The sequence below is a fragment of the Moschus berezovskii genome, chromosome 12, assembly GCF_049115385.1.
Source record: "Moschus berezovskii isolate FMDL1 chromosome 12, NW_MosBer_1.0, whole genome shotgun sequence".
Lineage (NCBI taxonomy): Eukaryota > Metazoa > Chordata > Mammalia > Artiodactyla > Moschidae > Moschus > Moschus berezovskii.
This window is the reverse complement of record NC_142471.1, coordinates 58,643,028-58,665,998: the sequence shown is the minus strand read 5'-3', so window position 1 is coordinate 58,665,998 and position 22,971 is coordinate 58,643,028. Positions and strand designations below refer to the sequence as shown.

The window sequence follows — 22,971 nt, the reverse complement described above, 5'->3', positions numbered from 1 at the left end:
CGTCATCCCTCGCCAATTTCATGTGCTCTCTGCCCTCCTCATCCAGTTTAGCATTGACTTCTCAGTCAGTCAGCATTAAAGCTCTGCACGTACCTTTGATTCCCTTGGCCCCCCCGCACCTGCTCCCATTATTTGGTACAACCACACTAGTTAAACCCAACTCTCTGTTAACTTATGCTGGTAGCCATTGGGCTGGGGAAAAACACAACCACACCCCTTCAAATTCGTAACTACAACCCAGAGGACTCACACTACACTTCCCCAGTTCATGTATTCTCTTACTTTCCTGCACAACACATTTTCCCCTCTCCTCAAACCCCTCCACCCCGTTTCCGCCTTCCTCTTGGCTGATAAAACCTTCTCTGCTCAGTGAGACACAAACGTCTGCAGACCCTGAGCACCGTACCGACCTCTGGCATGTGCACACTGCTCTCCCACCTGCTGCTGCAGAAGGCCTGCCGACGCTTCCACATGAAGCCAATCTCTTCAACTGGTATACTCCACACCCTCCTACCTCCCAAGAACACTGCTTCAGCGATATCCCCTCTCCCCCACTCCCCTATTATTATCTCTTTGCTCTTTGTTGGATTATTCCTTTCAAACATGCCAGTGTTTCTCCCACATCACAACAGTGCTTCTTGACTGTACTTCTTTGAACAGTGACCACCCCATACCTTTGCCCCCATTAGTGGCAAAACTTGAAAAAGGTTGTCGACACTCGCTGTTTCTAATTCTTGTGCCTCCCCTTCTCTCTTGAAACAGTCCAGTTAGGTTTGCCTCACGGTTCCACTGAAAGTGCTTCTGTCAAGGCTGCTGACCTCCAATTGCTAAATCCAACTGCCAACGCTCGGTCTTCACCTTACACAACATCCCAGTCCAGCAAGCCCTCATCTTTGCTTGGCTTCTAGGCCACACACCCTGGAATCTTCCCTCTCCTGTACTGACTGTGCCTTTTCGGTTTCCTTTGCTGGTTACTCCCCCTCTTCCTGATCCGTCAACTTTAGAACGTTCCCGTCCATCCTCGGTCCTCCACACTTCTCTCTGCACCCATGCCCTTACGTGCTCCTGTCTTGTCCTACGGTTTTAAATACTGTCTACACACTGAAGACCACCAGATATTTAACCCCAGCTAGACCTCTCCCCGGAGAAGGCAATGGCAAGCCACTCCAGTACTCTTGCCTGGAAAATCCCATGGACAGAGGAGCCTGGTAGGCTGCAGTCCATGGGGTGGCTACGAGTCAGACATGACTGAGCGACTTCACTTCCACACATTGGAGAAGGAAATGGTAACCCACTCCAGTGTTCTTGCCTGGAGAATCCCAGGGACGGGGGAGCCTGGTGGGCTGCCGTCTATGGGGTCACACACAGTCGGACACGACTGAAGGTCAGCAGCAGCAGCAGACCTCTCCCAAGTCACAGACTTGTATATTCACCAGCTAACTTCTCTCTTCTCTGAGATGATTAATAGACTCAACATGTCGAAATCCAAACTCCCCCTCTGTAAAAGTGAAAGTTGCTCAGTTCTATACAGTCCATGGGATTCTCCAGGCCAGAATGCTGGAATGGGTAGCCATTCCCTTCTCCAGGGGATCTTTCCAACCCAGGGATTGAACCCAGGTCTCCCACATTGCAAGGGGATGTTTTACCAGCTGAGTCACCAGGGAAGCCTAAATTCCAGATCTACCAGCCCCAAACCTGCTCTCTCCTTAGTCTTCCTTATCTCATCCTTTAGTTGCTTAGGTCAGAGACAGGCCCCATCTCTGAGCTCCTGAGCCCTGCCCATGCTGCTCCTCAGACGAGCTGCAGGTGCCCTCCTGACCTGGAAAAGGCACACTTCCCTCAGATCTACGCGTGGCTGTTCCCTCAGAGAGGCAGCGATTCTGTGCTCAGATCCCACCTTCTCAATGAGGCCTATCCTCACCATTTTATTTAGAACTAGCATCTGTCTGCCCTTTACTGCCTCCCTTCCCCCTGCCATTTCCCTCACTTGCAGCACCTCTCAGAGTTGCTGATTCAGAGGGTCTGAGGTGGGGCCCCCAAACTGTCATTTCTATTAAGATCGTAATGGTGTGGGGACCAAACTTTGAAAACCAATGGAGCAGACATTTACTTATAGACAAATTACTCCAACTATAGACACTAAAATAGAAGAAAGTCTAAAATATAAGACCTGAAAATCCAGATTTACAGAATGATGGCAAACACTACACAGAGATGAACGTTCATGAGGGCTCTTTACTATGGTGGGAACTGTGGGGAGAAAAATGGGTTCAGTGGTCTGTGGCTGGAAGTGACATTTGAATTTGCTGGACCTCAGGCAATGGAGTGTCCTCCTATAAATTTCCATTTATAATCTTGAAAAAGGGTTTGGTTTGGATTAGGATTTTATACAGCACTTGTAACTTTAAAAATATATGACTACACTTCTTTATATTATTACTATTTATTTGGTATGATTATCCCATTAAGAAAACGGTAGTCATTTTAAAAATTCTTTTCGGTTTTACAAAAATGTTTGTACACTTTTAGAATATATGATAAATTTTTAAAAATTAAGAGTCCCAAGATTAGTATCCCTATTAGGTCTGCCCTCTTGCAACTGCCATGTAGCTCAACAAATACAGAGTAATGTGAAGAATAATAAAATACTGAAAGTAACCACAACTAAAGTAACCCTGAGATCCTGAGATAAAGTTGTAATTTTTAACTTGGAAATATATTTCTTAAATATTTAATATGGATAGCCTCATTTTTCATTTCTTCTTAATAAAATAAATTGAAATAAAATGCTTTAAAATGAAAATCAAAGCCTACATTAACTGAGTCAAGGCACCAACAAATATTATGATGCATAATAAAAAATATTAAGAGCTTACATAATTATTTAAGTTAGAGGAACTAAAAATATATTGACATACCTCAACATTTCTAATGGGTTTGTCTCATGAACCTGGTTGCCACACCTTGGACAATCATTGCTGTCTTCAAAGTGCTGGACAATACAAGTCTTGCAGACTGAGAAGAAACAAGATGTCAGATTAAAATGCATCACTTGAACTTAATATAACTAGATATAGTCCCTATAAATTATCTACTACACCTAAAATACTATTCTTTAATCAAACTTTATAAAACCTTAAAATGGTAACACTATTTAAAAAACACCTGAAATAAAGCCTACTGCCACAATATAAAAATTAACTATTTTGATTACTGTTATTCTGACCTGCCTCTTGAGAAACCTGTATGCAGGTCAGGAAGCAACAGTTAGAACTGGACATGGAACAACAGACTGGTTCCAAATAGGAAAAGGAGTACGTCAAGGTTGTATATTGTCACCTTGCTTATTTAACTTATATGCAGAATACATCATGAGGAACGCTGGGCTGGAAGAAGCACAAGCTGGAATCAAGATTGCCGGGAGAAATATCAATATCAATTGATATTCAATAACCTCAGATATGCAGATGACACTACCCTTATGGCAGAAAGTGAAGAGGAACTCAAAAGCCTCTTGATGAAAGTGAAAGAGGAGAGTGAAAAGGTTGGCTTGAAGCTCAACATTCAGAAAACAAAGATCATGGCATCTGGTCCCATCACTTCATGGGAAATAGATGGGAAAACAGTGGAAACAGTGTCAGACTTTATTTTTTTGGGCTCCAAAATCACTGCAGATGCTGATTGCAGCCATGAAATTAAAAGACGCTTGCTCCTTGGAAGGAAAGTTATGACCAACCTTGATAGTATATTAAAAAGCAGAGACATTACTTTGCCAACCAAGGTCCGTCTAGTCAAGGCTATGGTGTTTCCCATGGTCATGTATGGATGTGAGAGTTGGACTGTGAAGAAAGCTGATCACCGAAGAATCGATGCTTTTGAACTGTGGTGTTGGAGAAAACTCTTGAGAGTCCCTTATACTGCAAGGAGATCCAACCAGTCCATTCTAAAGGAGATCAGTCCTGGATGTTCACTGGAGGGACTGATGCTAAAGCTGAAACTGCAATACTTTGGCCACCTCATGCGACGAGTTGACTCACTGGAAAAGACTCTGATGCTGGGAAAGGTTGGGGGCGGGAGGAGAAGGGGACGACGGAGAATGAGATGGCTGGATGGCATCACCGACTCTGTGGACATGAGTTTGAGTGAACTCCGGGAGTTGGTGATGGACAGGGAGGCCTGGCGTTCTGTGATTCATGGGGTCGCGGAGAGTCGGACACGACTGAGCGACTGAACTGAACTGATTCTTAAATATATTCACAAACCAATTTATTCATAGTATGTAAAAAAGTTGATGCATTTACATAAAACAATAGATTTTCTCATTTAAAGAAGTAGAACAAGGAAAGGTAAAGGCTGGTAAATCTGAATTTATTTCTTTTGCTAAAAATTCACTTGAATGCAATATAAATAGTACTTAATAATTCTTGAGAGTTCTCAACATGCCTGGATTAGTTTTTATGGGCAGGGTGCTCCTGGGACAAACCAGGAGTTTCAACAGAACTTCTGGCCTATACAGAGGATGATGCATCTGTGCTCACAGGACCATAATTCCAAGGGCCATGAAGTATGGCCAGTGGCATCGAGCTGGTGCAAATAAATGCACAAGAGGTAAACCAAAAGAACCACTGATGATTAATTAATTAATTAAGATGTTAAATAAAGCTTATTATAAACAAAGACAATGGAAATATGATTTGTGGCTTTTTGGGCATAAGTCTATATAGCCAACCTCTCCTCCAAATAATACTAATCTTTCTGGTTATGACTCTCTCCCATCTTTTCCCTAAGCTTCTTATTTACCAACTTTCTTGCCCAAAAACCTCAGACACAAACATCAGCTGAAATGTAAAAAAATTTCAACCCAATTCCCTATCCCAATGCCCCCCCCCTTCCATTTTATTGCCCTGTGTAATCTGAAATTTTCACCTGTACAGATCAGCTCCCCCTTTTACGACTTCATCACAGAGTACTTTTCTCCCCTCTGCAAGCCCTGGACTATCTAAAAGCTGTGAAAGTTTATCTATACGATTGACCGAGAATAAACACTAGGATTCCTACCACTGAGATTAGGTCTGAAAATTAAAACTTATCACACACACTGGTCAGAGAAACAATGGTCAGGGTAGACGTCTCCTAGGAAACTAATTTTAAAATTATCAGTACATACAGTATTTCCTTTCACTTATTTATTCATTGATTCAACAGCCAGCTTCCCTGGTGGCTGAGAAGGTAGAGTCTGCCTGTAATGCAGGAGACCTGGGTTCGATCCCTGAGTCAGGAAGATCTCCTGGAGAAGGAAATGGCAACCTACTGCAGTATTCTTGCCGGAAAATGCCATGGACGGAGGAGCCTGGTGGGCTACAGTCCATGGGGTCGCAAAGAGTTGGACACGACTGAGACTAACATTTTCACTTTTCACTTGCAACAGCCAAGCATTATACTAGGAGTTGGGGGATGCAGGGATAAACAAAACAAAGTCCATACTCTTATGGAGCTAATATTCTATTTGGGAAGTCAAAGAATTTTAGTTAGTAATAAGTGATATCTACAAAACAGACAAAAATGGTAGCAACAGAGAGTGCTGCAGGCTGGGGGCTATTTTAGGTAAGAGTGATCAGAGTAGGACTTCCAAAGAAGGTGACATCTGAGCAGATTTTTTTTTGCTGGATGATTACACCTGGGTGCCCTATTCTCTACATCTTTTTACCATTACATACAGCTATTAAGGTAACACTCCTTTACTGCATTTCTCCCCAAATATGGATGAAAAACAGTAGTACAAAACCCTAAAATGAAAAAAAGCTTAGATGTGAATATTTCTGTTCTCCAGATTTCCTGGCCTCCAAAACATTCTGAATTTTTTTTTTTTTAAGTTAATGTTTGGGAAGGAAGGGCTACCTTGCTAAACAATACTGAGGCAGAGGCGGGAAAAGCTGAATTCTTTAGCAGACTGCTGGTATTGCTGTTTTCCCAGGGACACCAGATAAATCGCTAAAATGTGGGAAAGAAGGCAAATAGGACAGATAAGAGGCAAGAATGAAGGGTATTAGGAAGCCTGATCCTGTCCTGAACTTCAGCTCCTGCCCTGGAACTCGGATCGTTGTGGTTCAAAAGGTTTATCATTCTCAGGAATTCCTGGTTGTCTCTGGCCCTTGGCCAAACAGAGAGACATGTGACATGCCCAGAGCAAGTCCTTATTTGGGTCAGCTAGAAGGCTAAGGGCAGGAGCCTGTCCTCCCAGGGACAAAGATACTAATCCAGGTTGATGCAGAAAGAAATGTCAGGCTCATTTGTCCAGAGGTGCACACAGTTTCAAGAATAAAGCTGCTTGAAGCCAAAGCAGCCTCAAGGTGCTCAGGGATGGGACCAGTAATCTGTATTCCAGATCTGGACTGATAGCCACTAGCAGCATGTGGCTCCTGAGCACTTGAAATGTTGCTAGTTCAAGTTGAGATGTGCTGTAAACATAAATTACACACCAGATCGCAAAGACTGAGAATGAAAATAATAATCTTATTAATAATTTTCATATTAATTACATGTTGGAGTGATAGTATTTTAGACATACTAGATTAAATAAAATATATTAAAACTAATTTCATTTCTTTTATTTAATGTGGCTACTAGAAAATTTAAAATTACACAGGTGGCTCACATTTTATTTCTACTGTGCAGAACAGAGGGAGTAGAAAGCCCCATTAGGAGGCAACTTTATTTCTCACACAAACATGTGAGATACAGTATCTTATTCTACTTTTGCAGATAAAGGAGAAGAGGTTCTTACAAGCCAGGTAACCTGCCTTCCCTGATGAGTGGCAGCACAGAGACTTGAATCCAGGTTTTCTGATAGGGAATCACAAATTTTGTCAGATTAAAAATTTTTTTAACTTAACAAAGGAAAAGAATGTAATGTAGAAATACAACCCCCCACCCTGAAAAAACATCTTCAGCTTCTCTGCTAAATCCGACTACCAAGTAAACATGACAGATAAGCCATCTCATAGGACACAGGAATTAACCTTATGACATAAAATATTACATTAAAAGAATTAAATATTTTTTCATAGGCTAAGGCCCATAATTATTTTTAATTAAAATTTTTTCCCAAATAGTTTACGAGAAAAATTTAAGATGCTGAAATATTTTTATTCTAGTTTTCTTTTTTGTTCAGATGATTTGGGTGGATGTCATCCTTTTCATCAAAATCATCGCTTAAAAGGTTTATGCAACAGGCAACTTCTGATGCTTTTGAATTGTGCTGGAGAAGACTCTTGAGAATCCCCTGGACTGCACGAAGAAAACCAGTCAATCCTAAAGGAAATAGCCCTGAATATTCCTTGGAAGGACTGTTGCTGAAGCCCCAACACTTTGGCCACCTGATGCAAAGAGCTGACTCATTGGAAAAGGCTCTAATGCTGGGAAAGAGTGAAGGTGAAAGGAGAAGCGGGTGGCAGAGGATGAGATGGTCAGATAGCATCACTGATTCAATGGACATGAATTTAAGCAAACTCCAGGAGACAGAGGAGGACAGCGGAGCCTGGCATGCTACACAGTCCATGGGGTAGCAAATAGATAGACACGACTTAGGGACTGAACAGTAACAACAGGCAACACTCTCAAGTGCTTCAACATATAGTTGACATAATTTAATATTCATTACAACTCCATTAATTAGGTAATACTATCAGGCCTCTTACAGATGAAGAAATTGAATAGAGAACTTTAGAAATTTGCCAAAAATCATGGAGTCAATAAGTGGTGAAAGCCAGGACTTGGCTTTCAAGAGCCCATTTCTTACTCAATGCATGCCTATATGCTACATTTTCTTCTAATTTTATATCTACAGGTCTAAAGCATACAGAAAAAGAAAGCCTGATCCCTTAATTTGGGAGCCTTAAATATGTCCAAAAGGAGAATTTGAACTCCTTCAGTATCTTATATAGTTCTTAAAAGAAAATCCCAAGAAACTCTAGATATACATCTCCCATATGCTTTTAAAAGCTCTTAATAAAGCACAACCTTACACAAATTAGAACCTAAGAAAATCCAGGCCAGAAGTTCAGTGTAACTGAAAAAAGTAAAACGAGAATTTGTTTTCGCTCAGATGCTTTAAAAAAAATCAGTATAAAACTGACCTTTGATTCCTAGTTTATACTAGCTGAAAAACATTTTAAAAATATCTTAAAGATTTAATACTAAGCTAATTGTTCAACTGCTATACTGGTTAACTCAGGTGGTTCAAGAATAATGTTTATAAAGGTCCCAGTGTATTGTTAAGACTGTGTGTGGAGACCAGGGAGTCTTCACCCTCAGCAGCCACTCTACAGAGACATGCTGGTGCAAGTAGAAACACCTGGTCAGAAAGGGGGTTAGGCTCACCAAAGATATCCCCAGTTGAAAAAACATTTAAATGGCAACAAGAGCTAGCGTTCACTGAACACTAACCAAATAGAAGGTTCTGGGCTCAGGGCTTTGTATGGATTACAGTATGGAGCTACCATCCCCCTCCAGCAAAGGAGGAATGCAGTACTGGAGAGCCTGAGCAGGCTGCCCACATGTGCCCAGCTGTGCAACACACAGGGCATCCACCCCCAGCCTGGATGTCCAGCTCAAGGCCTAAAATCCAAACCACTCCGCTACACATCTTAAAGCCAATATCATTTGGTCCCAGGCACCAAGATTTCGTATTTTTAACTGATCTTTATATTTAGCTCATCACAACCATCATTAAACTTCCACCAAAGCTTATGAAGTGAAATTGTTCCTTCTGCCGCACCTTAGATTTGAACTAGATTGTTAAACAAATTTACAAAGAGTCATGTGTCATCTGAAGCAGCAGTTTTCAAATTTTGATGGGCACCACAATCACCAGTGAGATTTTTTTTTTTTTTTTAAAGAACAGATTCAGAGGTCTCATCCCAGACCAATTAAATCAAAATCTCTGTGGGACTGGCACTAGGACTCAATCTCTGCAAAGCTCTCTTACTGAGGCAGCCAGAAGACAACTGGGAAATCTGAGCAACCAAATACTTACTGGTGAATGCCCAGTCCAGGAGCCGGTCCTCTGCCAAGTCATAACCAGAAGGTACTTTGTTATTCACCATCAGGAAATCATATTGACAGAGGACAAAACATAACCACAAGAATATGGGATTAATGTGTTGTTTCCCTAGAGGGCAGGTTTACATGAGAAGCCAAGATAGTACAGCACGTGGTTCTAGCAGGTAAAAGACAATCTTGAGGCAGACAGCTCAATCTGAATCCCGGTTCTGCCTTTAGGCAAATTACTCTGTGTCTCTCTGTACAGGGGGATAACAAGGATATCTATCTCACATGGCTCTTATGAGGATTAAATGAGCTAATACACATAAAATGTGTAAACGAGTAACTGGTAACTTCTATTTAATAAATGTGAGCTATCACTATAAATCAACTTGTCGGATAAGCATAAAATCCTAACAAAAAGACATCAGCAATCAAATATTGAACGGCATCAGACCATGATTAGTTTGACATATCTATCTTAAGTAACAGATGATCTTGCTAATGCAACTTGAAATGTCGATCATGTACTGGTATTAACCCTCTGCAGCCATATTCACCCTAGAGATAGTCTCACAACTCAAGTATCAAATTGATGACACACTGCGTCACCTAAATGGGAACTGCCTATCTTTGCACATATGACACTTCTTTTTCTGGGGCTGAGGATACAAGACAGATCAACACTTCTGCATTCTACACTCCTTCCTTAACTTATATGTTTAATACAATTCCAGCATAGCCTCCTGGGTATAGGAGAAACCTTGTTGCGTTTCCTGATCGCTTTCCATATATCTGCTCAGAAGCACGATTTCTAAGTTGACTTCAATAGTTCAACTATTAAAGGCTATTCCACATTTTAATTTTCAAATTCTTGAGGGGGGGCAGGTTCGTCACAACAGGTACAAGGCCCATTAGTTGTTGCTATCTCACATGTATGGTCCACCCACATCTCTCACAGAAAACTAGCTTCCTAGCTTTGATGACAGAGTGAAAGTGGCTCAATTGTGTCCGACTCTTTGTGACCCCATGAATTATACAGTCCATGGAATTCTCCAGGCCAGAATACTGGAGTGGGTAGCCTTTCCCTTTTCCAGGGGATCTTCCCAACCCAGGGATCGAACCCAGGGATCGAACCCAGGTCTCTTACTTTGTGGGGAGATTCTTTACCAGCTGAGCCACAAGGGAAGCCCTGATGACACAGTGATCTACAGCAATTTCTCTTTATGAGCACCAATTCTACTATTATGGATAATAAAAGAGTAACAGTCCTTTCTCTCATGTCCTTGGTCATGTCATTCATTAGTAATCCTGTTTATTAAAAAGTGATCAAGTGCTGACTTTGTTAAAATCATCTGAATGTGTTGGTTTTCTCTCTCAACAAAGGAGCATATTTTTTCTTACTTCCTGAAGCACACCACTATCTTTATGCTTCTTGGCAACACTCATTTGACACAGTTTGCCTTTGAAAAATCTGTTATGTGCTAACAGTTTGTAAGTAAACTGTGGTCATCGGCAAAGAGAAGAGGCATCAGCCTGCTCCTTTTGACACATATTTACATGTGAAACTGACATTATTTTTAAAGATTTCCAGAACAGTTGTAATTTGCTTCCATGAGACAGGATCTCCTAGTTTTACTCATAAAAGGGACTAATGAACATCTTTATTTCTCTTAGATGGCACAGTTCTTTCAAAGGCCTACACGAGTTACAATTTCACAGAGAACACAAAGGACAGCATTACTTTCTATCAAGGAGACTGCTTTATTCTTGCTTTGCCAGGACAGAGGGACAGACAGCAAGGCAGAGCCTGCTGAGCAAGGTTAGGAGAATCTTGGGGATTCAGCATAGTAGGAGAATCTGAGACCAAGCAGGCCAGGAGACCACAAAGTCCAGGAAGGCCTTCTACAGATAGACTTAAGGAGTCAAGTGGGACTCCAGGTGAGGACCACCATGCCCTCATGCCCCTCCTGATTGGTAGGAATTCCATGGCCGACCAGAATAATCACTTTCACACACAGACTCTGGATAGCTCTGCTCTACTACAACTCTTCTTTTGTCGTACTTAATCAGGTAAACTGTCAACCTGGGCTATATCCAACTCTACACACTCCGCTCTACAAGATTACAGCTGAACACTGTGGGAGAAAAACATGCACCATGCTGACTGGTCTCTCACCTTAAATTCATGACCATGACCCTCAAAAGCAGGTCCCTCATCGGCCAGGTGGTCACACTCAAAACCCTAACTCCATATGCTCTTCACCAATATTTATAGCTCAGTTGGTAAAGAGTCCGTCTGCAATGCAGGAGACCCTGGTTTGATTCCTGGGTTGATAAGATCGCCTGGAGAAGGGATAGGCTACCCACTTCAGTATTCTCGGGTTTCCCTGGTGGCTCAGCTGGTAAAGAATCCTCCTGCAATGTGGGAGACCTGGGCTCTATCCCTCGGCTGGGAAGATTCCCTGGAGAAGGGAAAGGCTACCCACTCCAGTATTCTGGCCTGAAGAATTCCATGGACTATATAGTCCATGGGGTCGCAAAGAGTCAGACACGACTGAGTGACTTTCACTTTCACTTTTTTCCTCTCTCCTTGAACCCCCACTTTTACTCCCCCATCACCACTCTACACTGATGACCTTACTTTCTGTTCAACTGAAAACAAAAGGAAAGAAAAAAAAAGGAAGTAGAATTTACATCACCACACCTACTCACTCACTAACATCTACCTTTGTGGTTTTGCCTTTTTCCAGAACTTTAATGCGTCAACCTCTGCTCTGTTCACTAGACCCTATTCCAATGATCTGAGAATACTGCTCCACTGCTTCTCCCTCTCACCTGTGTCAGTCTTTTGCTATCCACTGAAGATTCCCACCAACACTCATACACATTATTTCCCCAACTAAAAAACAACAAAAAAATCAAACTTCTATTGACCCTACTTTCTGAGTCAACTAGCACTCCACTGCACAGCTACCTATACTCTAATTCCCCCTTTCCCATTCTTTCTCCACCTTTTCTTTACCTTCATTAAGGTGAAAGACTTATATAATCATTGTACAATTATCCAAACATTTCCATCCTCTCACACCCACCCAGACTTCTGCTCCTGAGGACTGAACTGAAACTGCTCAGAGAGACTACCCATGGTCTGCGCTGTTCAGCCCAGCCATCTCTCCTTGGTTCATTCTACTCTGCACGGCTAACTTGGCTGCTCTCTACTCCTGGATGCTGTGTGTGCTTTCCTCCCAGGATTCCACACTCTGTTTTCCTCCCACCTCGCTGTCTCCTCCTTTTGGTTCCAGGGCTTAGTCTTTGGTCATCTTCCCTTCTCTACACTCACTCTCTTGGCACTCTCACTGATGAAATATGAGCTAAATTCTGATCCCCTCCAGATTCATGTATCCAGCTCCCAGTGGGCTGGGATCAAGTATCTGATAGGCTAACTCCTTTACCTCCTTAAATCTGTTCAACTACCACCTTCTCAATGAGGCCTCCCCTCACACTCCCCTCACAGACTTAAGTGGTCATACTGTCTCACTGACTACCCGGTTAGTCACCTGTACCCAGCTTGAACTTCCCTGTTTCTGTACCATTTATCACCTGCTAATGTATGCCTACTATGCTACCTGATGTGCCTCACGTGCCCAGGCCAATACTGTACCTGGAGGAGGAGGTACTCAGGGAAAATCTGTGGAACAACTGAGGACACAAAGTTAGGAACAGCAAAAGGAGTCATGATTCAGTACCTACAAGCGTACTACAGAGTCAAGTCAGAAATAAGTCTACATTTTCAACTAGAGCAAGGGAAGAGATTCTGAGTTCACTAGTTAACTTTTTTGACAATTAAAATGAGTTAAAGTCTTACCTAGTGGCAAAGAATCTGCCTGCCAATGAAGGAGACACAGGTTTGATCCTTGGTCCGGAAAGATTCTACATACCATAGAGCAACTAAGCCAGTGTGCTACAACTACTGAGTCTGTGCTCTAGAGCCCACGAGCTGCAGCTACGGGGCCCACGAGCCACAACTACTGAAGCCCGAGTGCCTAGAGCCCATGCTCCACAACAAGAGAAGCCACTGCAATGAGAAGCTCACAAACCTCAACTAGCAAGTAGCTCTTGCTCACCACAATGAGAGAAAAGCCTGTGCAGCAACAAAGACCCAATACTGCCAAAAATAAATAAATTAAAAACATTAAAATAAATGTGCTAACTCAATATAAGCTAAATAGTTTTCAAAAATAAAATGATTTTCTATTAACTGAGTAAAGATATGCCAGCGGTTGAGCATTCTGAGAGAATATCACTTTGTTCACTGGTTCTTGAATTTCTGATATATAGTAATACACCAGTCTGGCAAAAACTAACATGCTATAAAACACCAGGAGTTATGATGCCTCTTCAGAGTATCCAAATGGAAATGTTCTTTGGTCTCTTCTACGCTGGCTGCACTCTACTGTTCATAACGTTTACATTCAACCTTTGTGCTACATGCTTAAACATACCTGCACACTGACCACAATTTCTAAGTCTGAATGCTTCTGGCTTTCAGGTTATGTATTTTTTTCCTCAATCCATCACTGGAATCAATTCCAACTCATCCTGACCTATATATAATTTATTCTTAAAAACCAATGCAGAAGACAATTTCATTTATTTGTTAACCCTTAGTTTAGTCTTTTAGTGTCCACTATGGATCCTGGGTGTTCATTGGAAGGACTGATGCTGAAGCTGAAACTGCAATACTTTGGCCACCTCATGCGACGAATTGACTCACTGGAAAAGACTCTGATGCTGAGAAAGGTTGGGGGTGGGAGGAGAAGGGGACGACAGAGAATGAGATGGCTGGATGGCATCACCGACTCTGTGGACATGAGTTTGAGTGAACCCCAGGAGTTGGTGATGGACAGGGAGGCCTGGTGTGCTGTGATTCATGGGGTCGCGGAAAGTCAGACACGACTGCGCGACTGAACTGAACTGACTGATGAATCTCTGCTCTACTGTTCATTCTTTACTATCTAACACACAGTTTCAACAGCAAAAAGAACCATACATCGATATGATTCTTAACATCATTACTAATGATAGATGACACCTAGACTGTTTAAGGCCTATAATTATTGTTTCCTATTTAAAAAGAACCATCAAAATGAACACTATAATCACCTTCATGAATGACTAGTTGCTGCCAAAATACTGTTTGAAACATGTTAACATCAATGTTACCGGTGACTTCATCTCTACTACAACCCTAGACCACTGTATTTGCGCTAACTGAAACTTTAAGTACAATTTCTATTTAGGCCTTTGATTATTACTCTAAAAACAAGTCTTGACTCAAAATCCAATTTTATAGAGAATACAGTATTGGAAAGTTCAATTTATGTCTCTTCATTTTAAAGACTATCATTCAGAATTATTAATAAATTCAGGTCCTGATTGGGTACATAATGACAGGTATACAGTCATGGAAATACAGTTAAAAGAGACTTCCTATATACAATTTCAAAATTCACATGCTGCTTAAAGAAATTATAGAAAATGTAAACTATCAGAAAGAAGAAAATCAGCAAATATCCTAATTTATTATGAAGATGTACCTGGAGTCAGATATTTGGGTCTCAGAACCTAGCTCCAGCACTTATTAGCTGTGTTACTTAACCTTTCTGAGTCTTGTCTCTGTGAAAACACTGGCATAAGAATCTGAAATACTCTTCATAGAGGGTATTTGAAACACCCTCAAACCTCTTCATAGCTCACTCCTTCCTATTATTTACAGTCTCTGCTCAAATGGTAACTTCCAAGCAAGCCTTTACTCTTACTTTTCTTCACAGCATGTGTCATACACGGAATCTAAAATTTTATCATTCACTTGCTTTTTGTCAGTCTCTTCTATTGAAACATAAATTCTAAGAGGACAGACTACATCTGTCCTGTTTACTGCTGTCTTCCCACTGTCCAGAATAATGAACAGCACAATGTAGGTGCTAATAAACATTTGCTGACTGACTTAATACCACCTAACTAGAAGGGTTCTTGGGAAGATTACATAAGGTAATGCAGGTAAAAGCCCATGACCCTCAATATGACATTCAGTAAATAACAGCCACTGTTTTAATTTTATTAGCATTCACTCCAATTAAAGTGCCTACTTCTAGAGATGCTTGTATTATTAACGTCTGGTCCAAAGTATGTTTTTCAGACTTTAGTGCCCCACAGAATCACCTGAAGGGCTTGTTATTACACAGTTTCCGGCCCTCTCCCCCAGAGACTCAGATCCAGCAGCTCTATGGGTGGGCCTGAGAACATGCACTCCTTACAAATTCCCCAGTGATGCTGCTGCTGGTTGGAGACCGTAGTTTGAACAGCAAGTATACGTGGCATAAGATTTTTAAACACTGAGTATTAACATATCAAGAGTTCTCTGTACTTTAATACTTGTATATTTATGATACTTGTTCAGAAAACAATTCATGATGGTAGCACTTCAAGTTTACCATCTTATGATTAAATTATTTCTTCATTCCTACACATTACGATATAAAATTACCAAGTCCCTTAACTGTCACGTCTATATTTAATTATCAATTAACCCTTCTTTACTTAAGTTAAAAACTACGTACAACAACGTTTTTCCAAAGAATTCATCTTGGTTAAGGGATTTTTGCTATAATCTCTGAAAGGGCAGAAAGAAGAAAGCTTTCTTTTCCTGTACTGCAGAATTCTATGTCTAAAACCTTCCCTTTTTTTGGAGGAAAGAATCATCAGATGCTTAAAGAGGCCTTGAACCACAAAGGAGTTAAGAACCAATGCACTGTGTTATGCACATTTTAGCTGCTGGAACAAAGCTCCTTTGTTCTTAGTTTAAGTGAAAAGTCTTTCATTTTAAGTCAACAACCTATACAACCAGCAGCAAATACACTGTCAGCAATCTCAAAAAATTTCTCAGGACCCTGGAGCAAGAGACAGAGCGTCTCTTAATTTAGAACCACCAGCCTTGACTTCCCAGTTCTGCCTCTCTCCCTCTCCCAGGCCCTAGCCCTACCCATGACCCACAAAGCTCCCACCTATATTTTAGAAGACAGCTTTTCAAGATCCGTAATTCCTAACCCACACTCTCTACATGCCTTTCAAGCTACCAACCACTGCATTTGAATCTTTGAAAGGAAAAGCAGACAGTAAGATAATCAACTGATTGACCATTTATTCATTTAAGCTTCTCTTGAGCACTCAAGTACCAGGTCCTAAGAACATACTTAATCTAAACCTACTTGTGGGAGAGAGAGATGGCATATCTTGGAGTAGATGAGCTTTAAAGGATGGGGAACTACCAGCCAGGCAGACAGGAGATGTTCCAAGCAGAGAAAGCAGTTGAACCACGTGTATGCATATGTGTGTGAGTTCTGGTGGGGGAGGGCAGAAATCAGTCACAGCTAAATAGATCAAATTTATCCTGAGGGCAGTAGGGTACCTTAAGGAAATTTTGAGTTGGCTGAAGAGTGAGTGAGGAAGATAGCAAAGCCCTTATAAATGATCACCACTAACACAGGTGTTCTTGCCTGGAGAATCCCAGGGACAGGGGAGCCTGCTGGGCTTCCGTCTATGGGGTCGCACAGAGTCAGACACGACTGAAGTGACTTAGCAGCAGCAGCAGCAACACAGGTTAGTGGAGTACATCATGAGAAACGCTGGGCTGGAAGAAGCACAAGCTGGAATCAAGATTGTCGGGAGAAATATCAATAACCTCAGATATGAAGATGATACCACCCCTATGGCAGAAAGTGAAGAGGAACTAAAAAGCCTCTTGATGAAAATGAAAGAGGAGAGTGAAAACGTTGGCTTGAAGCTCAACATTCAGAAAACAAAGATCATGGCATATGGTCCCATCACTTCATGGGAAATAGATGGGGAAGCAGTGGAAACAGTGTCAGACTTTATTTTTTTGGGCTCCAAAATCACTGCAGATGCTGATTGCAGCCATGAAATTAAAAGACGCTTACTCCTTGGAAGGAAAGTTATGACCAACCTAGATAGCATATTAAAAAGTAGAGACATTACTTTGCCAACAAAGGTCCATTTAGTCAAGGCTATGGTTTTTCCAGTGGTCATGTATGGATGTGAGAGTTGGACTGTGAAGAAAGCTGATCGCCGAAGAATTGATGCTTTTGAACTGTGGTGTTGGAGAAGACTCTTGAGAGTCCCTTGGACTGCAAGGAGATCCAACCAGTCCATTCTAAAGGAGATCAGTCCTGGGTGTTCATTGGAAGGACTGATGCTGAAACTGAAGCTCCAATACTTTGGCCACCTCATGTGGCAAGTTGACTCACTGGAAAAGAGTTTGATGCTGGGAGGGATTGGGGGTGGAAGGAGACGGGGACGACAGAGAATGAGATGGCTGGATGGCATCACCGACTCGATGGACATGAGTTTGAGTGAACTCCGGGAGTTGGTAATGGACAGGGAGGCCTGGCGTGCTGTGATTCATGGGGTCGCAAAGAGTCGGACACGACTGAGCAACTGAACTGAACTGAACACAGGTTAGGAGTAGGCTGCAGGGACTCCAGTGAGAAGGAATGATGGCCTGAGCAAAAAGGTTGTGGGGGATCAGATTGAAGGGACAGATCTTTGAGAGATTACAGAGTGAGCCCAGACAGAACTCTGCCCCTGTACTGTTGCGCTGTGCTTCGTTGTTCAGTGATGTCCGACTCTTTGCGACCCTATGGACTGCAGCCCACCAGGCTCCTTGGTCCACAGGGATACTTCAGGCAAGAATACTGGACTGGGTTACCATATCCTCCTCCAGGGAATCTTCCCAACCCAGGGATGGAACCCAGGACTCCTGTATTGCAGGCAGATTCTTTACCATCTGAGCCACCAGGGAAGCCCAAGAATACTGGAGTGGGTAGCCTATCCTTTCTCCAGTGGATGTTCCTGACCCAGGAATCAAACTGGGGTCTCCTGCATTGCAGGCGGATTGTTCACCAGCTGAGCTAGGTGAGGGTAAGAGAGTTAAGTAAGCATGGAGCATACTTCTTGCTTGGACAATTGAATGCTGGCATTCCATCCATTCATTCTCAGGTATGTAAGTTGTAGGCCACTTCAGGACATCCAAGTAGACATCCAGTGGGATTCTGAAGCTCAGGACTAAGCATGAAATAAAGATTTGGGAGACGTCAGCATAGGCAATTGAGTCTCAGAGGAGGTGAGTCTCCACAGAAAAGGAGTAGACAGATCCAAACACAACAGCAGAAATTTCTTTTCAGCTTATGAGCTTTGCTGAACAGAGTTTAAGCTCCAAATTTATTTTATTCATTACTCTACCAGTTAGCAAGTGCCTGACATCTGATTATTTAAAGAATTCAATAATTATTTGTGTGAACAAGTTTATTTCCTTAGGTTTGTCAGGTTGTTAAAATCACCTTATGTGTGCGTGCTCAGTCGCTTCAGTCGTGGCTGACTCTTGTGACCCCGTGGACTATAGCCTGCCAGGCTCCTCTGTCCATGGGATTCTCCTGGCAAGAATACTGGAGTGGGTTGCCATGCCCTCCTCCAGTGGATCTTCCTGACTCAGGGATAGAACGTGCACCCCCTGCACTGCAGGCACATTCTTTACCCACTGAACCACCTGGGAAGCCCCAAAATTACCCTATAGACATGTAACCATAGTTAATGTGGACTTAGTTCAGTAGCATTAGGTGATCACATTTAAGGGAAAACCCATCTGTATTTAAATTTTTTACCTCATTGTAAAATTTTATAGCGTTTTATCACATATCCTTGACCTGCTAAAGGGAGCTGGGTGTTAGTAGGTGAGATAGGAGCCCACTTAAAGATGAGGCTTTTATAAGCCTCTTTTTTTTTCCCCCTGCAACTCCTTGTCAGGAGCCTGGGACATCCTGTGCTGCCATCTATCCCTCCCTCGCCCGCTTCCTTCCAACTGGCTTACCCCTTTTCTCTGTCCTCCACAGAGCTGAGGGCTGAGGACGCCATGGGGTGCCTCAGTCTGCGGTCATCCTGATCCATGTTTCTACGTCCACAGGGAAGCCAGGCGCTGTTAGCTCTAGAACTGCTTACTGGGAGACTGGGGAGGGGGGAGGGGGGGACAGCAACCTGATTTGAGCAGGAGAGAGAGTCAAGATGCATGTGTAGAGTGATCTGAAAGAGTAAAGTAACTGCATTGATCTGTACCAAGGATTTTCAAAAAATACTCTTTTTAGTTCCCTCTCTGCTTTCCATTCTGCTGCAACATCCCGACACATACCTGCCATTACATCACCATTCTGTTTCCCTACTGTCACTGCACTTACCGGCGTCCACATTCATCTGATACATTCCTTAATTTGATTCTTGTTCCTTCACTGGACTAGAGTTCTGAAGGGACTGGGCCCAAAGTGTGACTTCGCTAACCAATAATAAAGCTTCATTTTCATATTTCAAACTTGAATAGTAAGAATAAAATCCTTCCATTTTATTATGAGTTTTCATAATAAGAATTATTGTTTACCCATTCTTAACTTACTATCATAAAACTGTACACTATGTACAAAGTTAACTTAATAAGATTTTTTTTTAAGCACCACAGTCAAGATGGAAACTGTTATGGGGTACTTCAATGTCACACTGGACTTCTCACTTTCCTCCTGTCCCACTGGCCACCTTATTTCTCTATTGTATACTGATTCCAAATCACAATACCACTACACCTGTTCCACCTCAGACCTAAGAAAACCAGGTAACATCAAGACCCAACCAATGATTAAGAAACACTGCTTTGTGATACTACTTATTTTATCAGAACAAACAGGGAGATATTTTGCAAGTGAGAAAGGTTTTGCCTAAAAGCCCCAGTATAAATACAAACTAAAAATTACACAGACATCCAAGGACCAGAAAGTGCATAAAGTTTAGCACTCTATTGAATCCTCAGGTCTCTAAGACACTGAGTTGAGTGCCTGACTCCTCCATCGCACTGTTCTGTGCTTCTGCAGATGAAAAAGGCCACACTTGAGTCTTTAATCACAATTCTGCCATGTTCATTCTCTCTCAGTAAAGGGATTTGCTGACTGCCAAGCAACTTCAGGCTAGAAGGACATAGGCAGTTAAATGGTCATCTATCCCTTTAAACCTTAAACTGCTACTGCAAACATAAACATAACCCTTGCTTATAAACTTACTGTTTACACTTCTACAATCTTTTCCTTTCCTTTCAAAAAAGGAACATTTAGACCTGGATTTCATTATGTCTCAAAGAAAATGTTCTTTCAGAAGAACAAATACAAAATCTGTAGGTAGAGACAGGAGAATCTGTGCTTTCTTCTCTACACACTAAACATTCCCAACATCCACTAAATCTCTTCCTAGAACTGGAGGGTTTTGCTGGAGACGCGCAAATATACAAACAATGCACTCATAATGTCTAATAGTGTCCGAAGAAGCCAAACAAATCAGACTGTGGCCCATGTCTAGATACCATACTTGGTATAGTGGGAAACTGTGAGACAAAATCCCCATTCCAGAGTAGCCACACCCAGTAGGTTCTTCCTCCAAAATATATCCACAGTCAGTCAATCTTCATTGCCTCCATCTCACATCTCATTACCCAAGTTGGGGCCTTATAATCTTTCAGTTGACCTGCAGTGATAGCCTCCTTACAGATTAGTTGGTTCCTTGAACCTGCCAAGGGCATTCCCATTCCAAGGCTGTATATTTGCTTTTCCCTCTGCCTGAAATGTTCTTCCCGTATATCCACAGAGCTCAATCCCTTCAGGTGTTCTGTTCAAATGTCATCATATCAAAGAGAGAAATCATGACAACACTAAATAAAACAACCCCAACGCTGCTATCTACAGTCCTTCTACAGGTCTTTGTTCTTGTTCATGGCATGTATTTATTACTGGTTTTCCCCTTTCTTGAGAGCAGAGGTTTTTGATTACCTTGTTCAATGCTGTATCCTCTGTGCTTAGAATGGTGCCTGGCACACAGTAAGTATTCAATAAGTATGTTTGATGATGTTTAACTGATAACTAACTGTTCAAGTGAAATAATGATAAGGGCAACAGTAAGCGAACATTTTGAGACAGTTTATAGTTAACTGGTAATTGAATAGCATGGGCCAGTAATACCGACCAAAAGTATACACACGCCCAGACCCTAGTGAAAGCGTACAGTGGGAAAAGCTAGCTTAAAACTCAACATTCAGAAAACTAAGACCATGGCATCTGATCCCATCACTTTATAGCAAATAGATGGTGAAACAGTGGAAACAGGGACAGACTATTTTCTTGGGCTCCAAAATCACTGCAGATGGTGACTGCAGCCTTGAAATTAAAAGATGCTTGCTCCTTGGAAGAAAAACTATGACAAACCTAGACAGCTTATTAAAAAGCAGAGACATTACTTTGCCAACAAAGGTTCGTCTCGTCAAGGCTATGTTTTCCAGTCGTCATGTATGGATGTGAGAGTTGGACCATCAAGAAAGCTGAGTGCTGAAGAATTGATGCTTTCGAACTGTGGTGTTGGAGAAGACTCCTGAGAATCCCATGGACTGCAAGTAGGTCAAACCAGTCCATCCTAAAGGAAATCAGTTCTGAATATTCACTGGAAGGACTGATGCTGAAGCTGAAACTCCAATACTTTGGCCACCTGATGCAAAGAACTGACTCACTGGAAAAGACCCTGATGCCGGGAAAGATCAAAGGGAGAAGGGGACGACAGAGGATGAGATGGTTGGATGGCATCACTGACCATCCAAATGGACATGAATTTGAGCAAGCTCCGGGAGTTGGTGATGGACAGGGAAGCCTGGCGTGCTGCAGTCCATGGGGTTGCAAAGAGTTGGACTGAGCGAATGGACTGAAGTGAACTGAGACCTTATCACAGAACCCACTAAATCTCTTCAGGTGGCATTCTGAAAAAGTCTATGTTTAAACAGCTTCCTAGGTGATTTTAAGTTTTTTTTACTGTGGTAAAATATTTAATACAAAAAAATTGCCATTTTAACAATTAACAGGTGATTCTATTCTGCAACTCTGTTGAAAACTACTGGCATAATAGTACAAAAGTTAAGCTGTACTTAACTTTTGTTAAGTTGAAGAGGGGGATTAAAGAAATGTCCCAGGTTATCTCAGTAAGAGGACAGCCCTTGGAGCTGAATACAGGTCTACTACTTACTAGCTGTGAGACTGGGCAGGTGACTTAGCTCTTAAGCTTCCACACCCACAAATGAAGATAATTTCTATACCCTCGCTCTCCCCATGTCCCCTGTAAACTGCTTCAAGGTTACTGTAAGGTGAACAATGAAATCATGCACACAAAGTATCTACTTCAGTGTACATAACAGGCACAAAAGAACTTACTGGAATTACTAGAACCAGAACTTGGAATTACTTTCATTGAAATAGGGAAATAAACTTGTATTGGCAAAAACACAAAAAGCAGGTGAAACCCGGACCTACGTGGGTATTAAAATGCCTCTTCTTCTACTGACAGGTATGGTGAAAAACTTGGTAGGAGTTCCAAAGATATGATCATGTTAGAACAGTGGGTCTCAAACTTGAGCATGGTTCAAAATTACCTGGAGGTTTGTTAAACACAGATAACTTTGTTTTGGTGATTCTGGGGTGAGGCCTGATAATCTGCATTTCTAACAAGTTCCCAGGTAATACTGAGGCTGTTGATTATTAGTCAAAGGGTATGAAGTTTAAGTCATATAAGATGAGAAAGTCCTAGAGATCTACTGGACAGGATCATGCCTGTAGTTAACAATACTATGTTGTACACCTAAAAATGTACTAGGAGTGCAGATTTTATGTTGTGTTGCTGCTGCTGCTGCTAAGTCACTTCAGTCGTGTCCGACTCTGTGTGACCCCATAGACGGCAGCCCACCAGGCTCCCCCGTCCCTGGGATTCTCCAGGCAAGAACACTGGAGT

General features: G+C 42.0%; 1 protein-coding gene across 9 annotated transcripts in view; it reads right to left on the bottom strand.

Annotated features, from left to right (window-relative positions):
• The window catches only part of PCGF5 (polycomb group ring finger 5), a 145,658-nt gene that overhangs the window by 49,576 nt on the left and 73,111 nt on the right, over positions 1-22,971 (bottom strand). For all 9 annotated transcript variants that reach the window (XM_055425097.2, XM_055425100.2, XM_088842136.1 and 6 more), the window contains exon 3: positions 2,919-3,015. In XM_055425097.2, the coding sequence (XP_055281072.1) occupies positions 2,919-3,015 (97 nt within the window). The remainder of the gene's footprint in view (positions 1-2,918; positions 3,016-22,971) is intronic.